This window comes from Drosophila pseudoobscura, chromosome 2 (genome assembly GCF_009870125.1).
Source record: "Drosophila pseudoobscura strain MV-25-SWS-2005 chromosome 2, UCI_Dpse_MV25, whole genome shotgun sequence".
NCBI classification, from domain to species: domain Eukaryota; kingdom Metazoa; phylum Arthropoda; class Insecta; order Diptera; family Drosophilidae; genus Drosophila; species Drosophila pseudoobscura.
Window position 1 is genome coordinate 22,997,759 of NC_046679.1, and position 11,239 is coordinate 23,008,997.

Sequence of the window (11,239 nt, forward strand, 5' to 3'; positions counted from 1 at the left end):
CGGGCGACTCGTGGCACGTTTAAACAACAAAAATGCTATCGATGATTGTGGGCGAGTCATGCGGTTGTCTCTTGACGACCTTTTCATAGTTCTCCATGTCTGCGCTTGTCGCTTGTTCCCTTATTGTTGCTGTTGTCAAACAATTGTCACAACGTGTCGGCATTCACACGAACTTTATGTTTTATCCAACACCTCGGCGCAAATCTCTCAAAGGGTTAAAGTTTGCCCAAGTCTCCGAAGGGGGTTATGGGACGGCCTCCAGAGCGGAGTCTGGTTTTCGGATTCCTTCCACAGTGATATGTGATCCATCGCCCTACCGCATTGCTGGCATTCATCAATAACATTCTGGAGTATGTCTTGTCCGGCGGCGGTGTTCAATCAAAAGTTCCATACAGTTTTGTATGAAAAAACCAACACCCATGCTGAAGGGTCCTTCAATTCTTAGCTAATAATGAGCGGAACCTCAGCGGTTCCATTGTTCTGGCTCCCCTCTGACTCCTCTTCCAATATGTATTTATTATATTTATGGCACAATTTTGCTTTCAAAATGCTGAGGAACAAAAAGAAACACTTGTGCCAGGACGGGCCCCGGTACCGGCCCCTGTGCCTGCCACTGCCCCTGCCTCTGCCCCTGGCTGACAAGCGGAATATCTTTTTTCTCGCGATCGATGGAAGAAACGAACGATCGATCGATCGGTGGATGGTCGGATGGATTGGCTCCTTTGCTGAATAGATCACTCAACCAAAATGAATTATTGATGGACTGATCAACAATAAACACAAAAAACTGAAAGCAAAGAAGAACTGTAAGGAGGTGAGGGAACTCTCCGAGATGAAATGTAACCAGAGCTTTGACTTAATGTGGCAGTTCAACCAGATCGATATGTCCATATAACCGAATCGAATCGAATCAAATCGATCGAGCTGCTCAAGTTTTGTGACTTTGTCAAGTCCTCCTCCTTCTGCTCCTGCTCTTGCTCCTGCTCCTGCTCCTACGGATCATTTGTGATATATTGTTTCGGTAGCAGTTTGTTAAACGTGATCAATTTTTAATTACCCATCATCATCATCCATCCAGGCAAGCACCGATCGGTGATCGGCGGTCGGCGATCGGCGATCGGTGATCGTCCATCGACGATCCGTCCTCCGATTGTCGTATCAATCGCACCGCACAGAATGTAACTCGGACGTTTGTCGCATGTCATTCAACGATTTATGCCCTCTGAGCGACTTTAATAAATGTGTCTTTGCCGCTTTTGGCCTGCACTCTTGGTACGAGCCTCCATCCTTGGTCCCTGTCCGATCCCCATTCCCTCCTTCAGTCAAGGCATCATTGATTGAGGCGACTTTGGCACTGATGATATGGCGCCGTTGTCTTCGCCTGCTCCTGCTCCTGCGCCTCCTCCCTCCTTACCTCCTTGTTCCTGTCCCTAAACGGAGCGTGTGTGCGTAAAATGTTTAATTAGTTTTGTCTAATTAACACTTGGAACATGGCAATAGCGACTTGAAGTGTGCCACCAGAGGCGTGAACATCAAAAGGTAAACAAGCGGCAATGCCTCGTAGGAGAGGAGGTAGGCAATGGACGTGCGTACCTCTGCAGAGAGCTACGAGTTGCTCTAGAAAGTGTTCCTTGTTACGAAATGTTTGTGGAAGTAAAATATTTGTCATGATCTAGAGGAGGACTCGTATCTTCCGCATTTCAGTCCCTTAAGCCCTTCAGTTCTTGCGATCACGTAACTACCTTCATACACAGACATTTCCCCTAAAGCTTTGTTTCATCTTCCCCTTTTAGTCTTTACTTTGGATTGCCCTGGACCAACAACATAATTTCTACATCTACACACGCCCATTTTGCCACCAGGCTTCCACAGATTGGGAGCCAGAGCTCCCAGAAATCCAGAGTCTAAGGTCTTGGGCCCTTGGGCAGCACACAAATGAAAGAGAACGCCCACAGCACGCGCCAAACAGACAGACCGGAGGGAGCGACCCAAAGGGAGCCCAGAACCGACCAGAAATGGACCTGGAGATGGAGTTGCAGAATAGAGGGAGCAGCCAAGCTGGCTGCCAAAACTCCGGTGGAAATATTTGCCACTTGAGTTTATGTTTGTGGCCCGTTCTCGGCTCTCGGCTCTCGGCCCCCGGCACCCTTCTGGCCATGGCTCGGTCACTTGAAGTTCTTGGCTGGCGTTTATTTTTGTTTTGGTACGGGGCGCAGAGCAACAAATTAAAAAGTAATTCACAGGCGCAGCATAATTAGCTGCTAAGTGACACTAATGGGGCCGCAGTTGAGGCACAGTTGCAGTGCCCCCAAAACGCCCCCAGCCCAGCCCTGCCCGTCTCCGCCTCCGTCTCCGCGTCCGTGCCCCATTCTGACTGCACTTTTTCGGTTGCTCGGCGGTTCGTGGTTCGTGGTGTGTGGGCAAAGTGGAGTTCTCCGCGTGGTGATTGAGGGGCGACTTTACTTTAAATTTTCCCCTCCGTTTTCGACTAATTGAGTTTGGTGTTTCGTGGTCCACACGGCTCTTGGCTCCCTTGTGGCTGCCAAGTTTCGGTTTGGCCGTAATTGATGTGCCTGATGAAAGGAAAGGTCATTATTGTGATGAAATCGATGGAATAGAGAGATCTAGAGCTAGGGAATTGCTAGATAATCTCAGGAAATCTTGTAATTATTGTCAAGTCAAGTCGGGAAACTAAACACATTTCACATACAGCTACACGAACAGACATATAGTCTATAAAATGGTAAGTTAAGAAGGGAATATTCTATGTGTACGCACCTGATTCATAAGTATCTTCACACCAAAAGCCCCGTTCTGGTAAGGAAGGGAACGGGTACAGGCATAGTAATCTACGATTGAAGGAGATCTTTACCCACAATGAAGATGATAGGCTCCATACTGAAACGACGCGCGCCAAGGAGGGCAAGGATGACGAATATAGCAAAGAGGATAATATACACTATATACAAAAAATGGACTCCAATAAGGGGTATACCGAAGAAGTCGAAGAATATTCCATAAAGGATCACTATACAAAAAAAAAAAACTCTGACAACACAAAATTTACTAAAGAGAAGACGTCAATCGATCCGAAAATCGTCATGGCCTGCTGGGAAAAAGCAGATGAGTATGTGAATCAAATCATAAAAGCTCAGGATGCTGCTATCGACCACAATACCAATGCATCGGACAGAGAGCTCAAGGAAAAGGCCTCCAAAAGGAACTTCTATCACAAGGCAGAGGCCCAAATTAGACCAGATATTTGCTACTCCTCCGAACAGCCTTCTGAACAGGCAAATGATTACTCTGACAGCATCCTCAAAGAAGAAATAGACTCTTCGAGTGATCAGGATACAACGGCTTGTCCAAGCGACCAATCCACTGACAATTCTTTGAGCTACAGTCAAGTGTTTAGCGAGATTTACGAAGAGTCCATAACGCGTCAACAGAGGGCGGACAAACTCTGTCGTGCCTACAATCTGAGTAAATCTCCACACTATGCCGAATATAGGTCCTATCGAACGGACGAAGAATCGGAGCCATCCACATTCAGGAGTTTGAGTTCCGAGTGCTTCAGCGATGTGGCACATAATCCTGAAGAAGCTGATGATCAAGCGACAGATGTGCTCAATTATGACAGCATCAAAGCAAAGGTCGTCACCTCTTTAGAAACTTTTTATAATCCCGAACATGAGGAGCAGCAAGCGGGTCCGGAAGAGGAGACTACAGCTACAAATAGTACTGTCGATTCGGAATGCTCTAGCGTTTCTGGTAATACATCCCAAGATTCCGATGATCAGTCCAGTGGTGAGCTCGATTACGATGCTCTCATTCAGGAGCAATTGAGGATCATAAACGAGTATGAAAACAAGGATGCCCTAGATAGCGTGAGGAGCTCATTTAGACGATCGATAACCAGCGATGTGGTAGAGTTTGATTCAGGGCAGAGTGGAGAAAGTGAAGCGCAATCGCATTGTAGCTCTAATGGAGAACTATCGCCTAGGCTTTCACCAAGGCAATTAGCTAGCAGCTCGAACTCAACAAGAAGCCTCAAAGAATTAAATGCCAAGCCAAGCCTATTATATTCGTTTCGATCTCTCAAAGACCGGTGTGAATACTCTTCTCGTGGAATACCAAGAATAAAATCACAAGAATTCACAAACATTAACGAGAATATCAGCCCTCAGAGAGATCAACTCACTGATCAGGAGGAGATCGAGGAAGCGGAAAGCAGTGACAGAGAGATGACAGATCGAACCTACAGCGACAGTTCCACAACATCAACGATATCGCTAGCTTCCGTACGAAGAGATTATCTGTGCGGCAGCACAGGTCATCATCATTATCATCATCATCGTCGTCAGCGTCGCCTTGAAAGCGTGCCCAAGACATATCGAGATCGTGGAAGTAGTCCCATTAACATTAAGACGGCGCGATTCCGCCCCATGTCGGAGACAGTTGACAGTCAAAATGAGAAAAGTACGGATCGTTTCAGTACCAAATCGATTGCTTCCATTGCGATACAATATCCCAGCGATGATGAGCAGAAGGTTCCGAAGACGTCCCGAAGTGGCTTGGGTGTAAGTTTATACAATGCTGATGAGGCACTGATAGAATTGGCAGATTTCAATTGTCCTTTGGTCATGGGTGAGAGTTCAGATTACTTGGAACTATCGATCTCCGACGATGAGGATCACATCACTTCTAAGCTATTGGCTGCAGCTCTGACCTCCAGAAGTAAAAGTAGGAGCACCAGTGCCAGAAGCACTCCCAAAGATGACCAAGAGTCGATCATCAGCTGTAAGCCCACAGTAGCGTTCAAGCGACGCTCAGAGCCGAAGGAGGACCATCGTGGGAAAAACCGTATATATAGGATAGCCGAGGGCATTCTGAGTGCCTCTTTGCAAAGATATCAACATATCACAGTGGAATACGAGATGGCCAGTGGAGATGAGGATGATGATCCATTACATTTTGATATCTCTTGCGGGATTCAGACATTGGAGTTCAACAAGAAGTTCCAGCATCAGCTGCATTCTCTCAAAGAGATTTTTCAATGAATCGTTATAGCCAATATATATTTTGTATGTTTACCAAATACAATTACGTGACATCGAATAAGGCTAAAACTCATAATTTGTTCACTGCACACGATTTCAGTTCAAACAATGGCCAAGACAATTCCGGGCAGAATGATTTAAGTGCTCCAAATGTTGGCTGGGAAATGAGGTTGCAAGGTGCCTGTGTCTGCATTGGGGCTGGGTCTGCGTCTGCACCGGGGCTGGGGCTGGGTCTGGGGCTGGGTCTGGGGCTGGATCTGGTTGAGGAAACTACTTGAAACTTTCAGCAGTAGAGCAGCCGCCTGGCAGTCTGCTTGGTTCGTTTCTGGGGTCCTATGCAGAGGTGCATAAATCAACTTTAGTGCAGGCCAAGTATCTTGCTGAAGGGCGCAGCTCTCAAGTGGGAGACAAGACCTGTGTAGAGTACGAGGCAGAGGCATGGGCAGGGTAGCTGACTCTGAGCATAATTAGCCCATGGCTACTGTTAGTCTAGTCGTGCACTCCCCATTTGCTCGTTTTCCTCCCCCCTATTCATGGGGAGTAGACCATTTATTTTCTTTACACATACTAAATATGCTGGAGTTGTTTACATGATCGATCAGGAATCGGGCGGCACCGAGCACTGACGGTACCATTGCCTAGGTACCATTATGCTGCCTTGCATACTCGGGATGCACTTAATTGCTAACCAAACACAGATCTTTGGGCTGCAATCGGTGGTGGAGGTAGGAGGAGGCACGCAAATATTGTTTTAAGGCACATCAATATATCTCACCTGCCTAATGTGATCCGCATATGTACGATATGTACATAGATACTCTCGAAACTGAGTGAGTGGTGGTGTGCTTGCATTCGTTCCATAGTTTTCTCTTATAATGAAGTGCGTCGGGATATGTTTATAATTTACGATACAATTCCTTGGGTTTGGGGAGCGAGAGAATCTAATCTGGCGATTAGCTTTTCCATTTCGTTTTTTTGGTAGCTGGTAGTTTCGTTTTTGGTAATGAAATGGCTACGTGATCTCTTGAATAGAACTTTGGCTCCTGATTAGATAGATATTTTGAGAGCAACCTCTACTCAGTCCACACATTGCCTAAGGGATCACTTCTTCGGTTAAATTCCCTGCCCAACCATCGCACTCTCTCCGCAACCTGTTGCCGGCGATAATCTAACTGATTCCCAATTTCCATCTAAGCAATTTCCCACACGCACTGCCCACATGGATACCCGATGAGGCCCACTTGACTCTTGTGGTCATCAGGTGAGCGCACACGGCATAATTTAGACAATTCCCTTCATTTATTATGAAAAATGCACTCAATTTATATGACTTGATTATATGCGCCTTCCTTTTTTCCCCATTCGCGTTGTCCATTGGCCATATTTGCTTAAGTCACCGCATGCCGCCCAATGCCATGACATGGCCATGGACATTCTGCCGGGACATGGCCTAAACAAGACTGCGACAACAGCATCAAGAAGTTGTGGATGAGGTAGATTTGCTCCAGGCGCACCCCACGCCAATTTATTAAAGCCAACACCAAGAAAATGTTCCCTGGCACAGGTTCTCCTCTGGGTCCCCTTTAGTTCTCTCCGGTTCTCCTTGGTTCTCCTTGGTTCTCCTTGGTTCTCCTTGGTTCTACCTGGTTATCCTGGGTCTGGAGGCCATTGGATATGAAAAATTGCACTATACGGCCAGGGCTCATATGCAAAATGCATAATTCATTTAACATTTTGTAAATCATTTGTTTGAATAGCACGATGACGATGATGCGCGGCTAGCTCCCATAGTTCTCGCGGCTCGATCTACCCCTCGACTTGGAGCCCAGCAACAACCTGCCACAGACGAAGCTCCGACTCTTTTGGGCCCAACTGTTAAGCTATTCGTCTGCCCTGACAAATCGAGAGTTGAGTCAAGTCCAGTCCGGGCAGAGTCTCTCTCTCTCTGCTCCAGTCTTAGCCGCAGTCCTGTTGCAGCTACACAATGGCCATGACGATGCGCAAATATAATTTCACAACTGTCTGCACATGGTCCAAACGAAACGAGACACACCATATACTCAAGGCAAAGCTACACTGAAAGAAATCTGACAGAAAAAACAATAAAATTCGTGTTTTATATATAAAAGATGCCTTCTTCAATGCAAAAAACGTTGATGTGAAAATTGGAGCTAAATAATTGATCTAAAAAAAACTGTAATTATCAATACTTGGGAGACAAAATTGTCAGTCTTTTTTCTCCAATTCTTATAGAATTTAATATATAGGTTACACAAATTCTGCTCTATCTATTTAATGACCATAATTGTATCACCCACAATGGCAACCAAATAATTTCTCTCAGTGCACCAGCGAGACGAAAGCATCTGTGTCCGAGGTCTGGCCAGGGCTCAGCCATAAGTCACAACGCCGCAACGACTTTTGAGGCTGGGGATAAGCCTTTTTATTATTATTTGTATTTATTTTCTTCATCTTTTTGCCGTGTTGTTGTGCTGCTTTTTGATTCCTGTGAAATTTGCATGCGCTGGGATTCCGATACCAACTCCAACCCAGTCCCATTCCCAATCCCAATCCCTAGTCCGATCCCGATCCCGATCGTCCAACGAGCTAATTTCGTTTTGTGTGTGCGAATATTGAAAAATTACAAAACTTTTGATGGGGACTGGGAGGGGGATTGATGCTGCCGGCCAGCCGGCCAGCCAGCCAGCTGGTCCCTCTGTCCCATGAGATTTCTTGGGAACCCAGTTTCTGGCTGGAACTGCCTGTAATTTTAATGATCTTCCACTGACATCGTAACTCAATAAGCCCCAGCGATCGTTCCAGACAGTCAGTCTGGGATCAGCTCGCTTCGCCGATCTTCGGCTTTCCCATCCAACAATTTATCATCTTTGGCTGCACTTTGAAAAGTAATTAAGGTTTCTCCCAACATGCGTGTGGTCATAGGACGGATGGATCCATACACCAGGATGATGATGGGGCTGGCTGCTGGCTGGGTGTGTACCCAAAGAAAACTATTGTAACTCGAGTGTGGCGTTAAATTTTTGATTAAAAAACTATTAGCCAAGTGTTAAAATTATCATTATCATTATCGTTAATGTATTGTTATGGTGCCAATGCGTCTGGTCTGGGCTTGGTCCAAGCTGTTCCAATACTTTTATTTTTTGCTTAACAAATTGGGTGTTCCGCTCCGTGGCTTTTTGGATTAAATTATTGATGTCTTTTGTGTTCTTGAATTGCTTTGATTGCCGCCTTATGGCATTTCTAAGATGGGAATAGAAGGATGAGATACATCCATTTTGGACCCATAGGGAACTCCACTTGGTTCTAAACTATCAAAGTCAAAAACTTTGTTTATTAATTCCCTTATGGCAAACTCTAATTCCCATTAGTAACTACTAACTGTTTACCCGACAACTGTAAAAATAATTAAATTAAAAAATGACAACCGCGAAAATTAGTTGACCACAAAAGCCGCCAAATTGAACCACAAAAACCAACAGCAAAAAAATCACAATAATGAAAGCAAACCACTAATAAAATATATAGCTGTAGAGAAACCATAACTAGTATAAATTAATTTATGTAATTTAAATGTCAGACCATATTTAAGTTTGGAACAAAAACCGAAAATTAGACTTTGCAGCGGGCATGGCCAGTGAGCGGAGCGGCATGTGTTCGCTCAATTTAAACGTCCGGGGGCCCTGTCACTCTCCCGGGCCGGGTCTTTGCCTAGGCAATTCCCCAGTTGGCTGTGTTGCACCTCCCCCTGCCTCACCCCTCTCTAGCACCTCGCTCTCTCTCTGTCTCTCTGTCTATGTGCCATTCTCCTACCTTGTCTATGAGGCAAACTGCCGCCGCAGTCGTCGGCCGTTTCCGTCGTCAATTTATAAACGCGTTCAGCTTAAATTGCAACAAATAGTCGCTTATTGAAACTTAAATTGTGCCGACACAGAAAGTGAACGAACCAGCCAGCATTCGAACTGTTCACAGAGCGAGTGCGAGAGCGAGAGGGCTGCAGCGGACCAGAAAGAGACAGCTGGAGAGCAATGGGTTTTGTATGGGTTTTGGGTTTTGTGTCAACAAGTTTTTCTCTCTCTCTCGCTTTTGGCCATTTTTTCACTCGGTTTTTTTTATATTTATATTTCTGTTCTGTGTCAGTCGTTGACGTTGTTGGGTTTGTTGTGTGGTCGTGGCTTGATTTGTTTAAAGGTTTCTGGTTCTGGAACTTGGGCCTCATGGACCTCTTTCCATGGGAAAGAAGTTTTGTATGATGTTTTGATGTGTTGTTTGGATAAAGCTTTGGTAGAGGGCGGTTGATCATTGAGTGATGTTCTGGTACTTATCCAAAGTACGATAGGAGTGGTTTAATCTCTTTTAAATATTCCGTTTACGATTATGGGCTTTATTTTATATAAGTAAAGACCTATTAGGGTCAAAGGAAAACTTAGATTAGATTAGATTTGCATTGAAGCTGATAAAAGGAATGAACTTATCATGTATGTCAGGATAAATTATTATTCATTTACTACCCATACTAAGAATTGGGTATTTATTCAATCGAATAATTAATTAATTACATTTCTAAACACGTTTCTATACATTGAACCAATCAAATCGTATAAAATATTCCTTATAACTTTCTTGAAGTGCAGTTTTTGACAAGTGCAATTCAGATTTGGATGCCAAAATCTAAGCCAATCCAACATTTCTCTAAAAAAATAAGCTATATAAGCTCCTCCATTCTGGCCGTAAGCTCCAAACCAAATCAAATCGAAACCAAACTCGTTTTATGGCCACCTTTGGCTGTAACGAAGGGGGGCAGGGGATAGTGGAAAGAAGACGGCTAAAACGAGTGGCATCCAGATACAAAATTTAATTGCACGCCACAACATTTTTCTGGCTGATTTCTTCCTTTAATTTCAATTCCACACACACACCGCAAAAGGTAGGGGCTTTGGGGGCACCAACGGGCACAGCAAATCTCATCGACAGCCGGCCGGCGCAATATAATTTCTTTCGATTAATCCAATCGATTTCTATTCAATAAATCAAAATATGAATTCGTTATGGCGCGACCCCTCGACTAGCCTAGACATCCTCTCAGTCCGCCCGTCCGTCCGTCTTTCTGTGAGAGTGTGCGCGTTTGAGGCACGTAACAAATTGTTGGGTTAATTAAAAAAACATAAATCGTTTGATTTCGTATCCTACCTTCTATGGAGTACATGGTACCGGCACCCCGTACCCCGTACCCGGTAACCCGTAACCGGCGCTCTCAACTGCTAACAAACCGTGGCAGGTCTTTTGACGGCCCTTTCATCATCTCGAATCAACTGAAATTCTTCAACAAAGAAATTTTTGGTACAAACAGAAAATAAATCAAAAAATATTCGCCCCGAAAACCATTTCACTTTGTATATTTTTTGCCCGGGGTTAGTTTTTGGCTTATAATTTATTTTTGGCCTGGCCCTCCTCTGTCATGGTAATGTTAATGGACATCGCTTAGCCCCGTAAATAGTTGGCCATTAAAGTATTTTGATGGCTTTTAGCCCCTGGAAATTTGATACGATCACAAACGTATGAAATGAAATTTGTTTTTGCGAGCCTCCACTGAACCAATCAAAACAAATTAACAGTGGCGTGGCTGTTTTTCAATAAATATTCATGACGGAATTCCGTCAAATAAAATGGTGAATAAACTCCAATCGACACAGCAGCTGGGTTTTCAAATAAAAACCGTTTAATTAACAGATCAGAAATTTGCAAAACGGAACGAGTGGCATGGAACAGAGAGGAGAGCGTTTGTGTGGGAACCGTATCGATTGTCATGGAAATTGAAATTGTTGAAGGCTGGCACTTGGAGGTGGAAATGGTAATCGAATTAGATTGATTGGCTAAAGTAGTTTGAAGAATATATGGTATTTGAGGTGGATTGAAGTTTTGGGCTGATGTTTTCCTTGTTTTTAATCAATTGAATTATACAATTTATGGCCACGTGGTGTTCCAAATGGTTTAAGTCTGATTCAGTTTGTGTTTTGCATGGGCTTTGAGAGTGGTTAAGATTGAATAATCTCTCTTCTGAAAATAATATCTTTTGGCCAAGATGTTAATTGAGTTCTAGTTCATTTTAGTTTGTGTGGATCATGAATTGATCAGAAAGAAAAGGCATCAGTGAACCCTTA

At 44.4% G+C, this 11,239-nt stretch overlaps 1 protein-coding gene and 1 long non-coding RNA gene across 2 annotated transcripts; one reads left to right on the top strand and one right to left on the bottom strand.

Moving 5' to 3' along the window:
* Window positions 1-2,169: 2,169 nt before the first annotated feature.
* On the bottom strand, window positions 2,170-2,917 carry LOC117184961 (uncharacterized). Its single transcript, XR_004470439.1, has 2 exons — window positions 2,779-2,917; window positions 2,170-2,573 (listed from the first exon to the last, which is right to left on the bottom strand). It is a non-coding gene; the product is annotated as an uncharacterized lncRNA (long non-coding RNA).
* laf (labial associated factor) lies at window positions 2,635-5,129 on the top strand. Its single transcript, XM_003736702.3, has 2 exons — window positions 2,635-2,743; window positions 2,808-5,129. The coding sequence occupies exons 1-2, from the start codon at window positions 2,741-2,743 to the stop codon at window positions 5,058-5,060; spliced, it is 2,256 nt and encodes a 751-aa protein (XP_003736750.3). The 5' UTR covers window positions 2,635-2,740; the 3' UTR covers window positions 5,061-5,129.
* The last annotated feature ends 6,110 nt before the right edge of the window (window positions 5,130-11,239 follow it).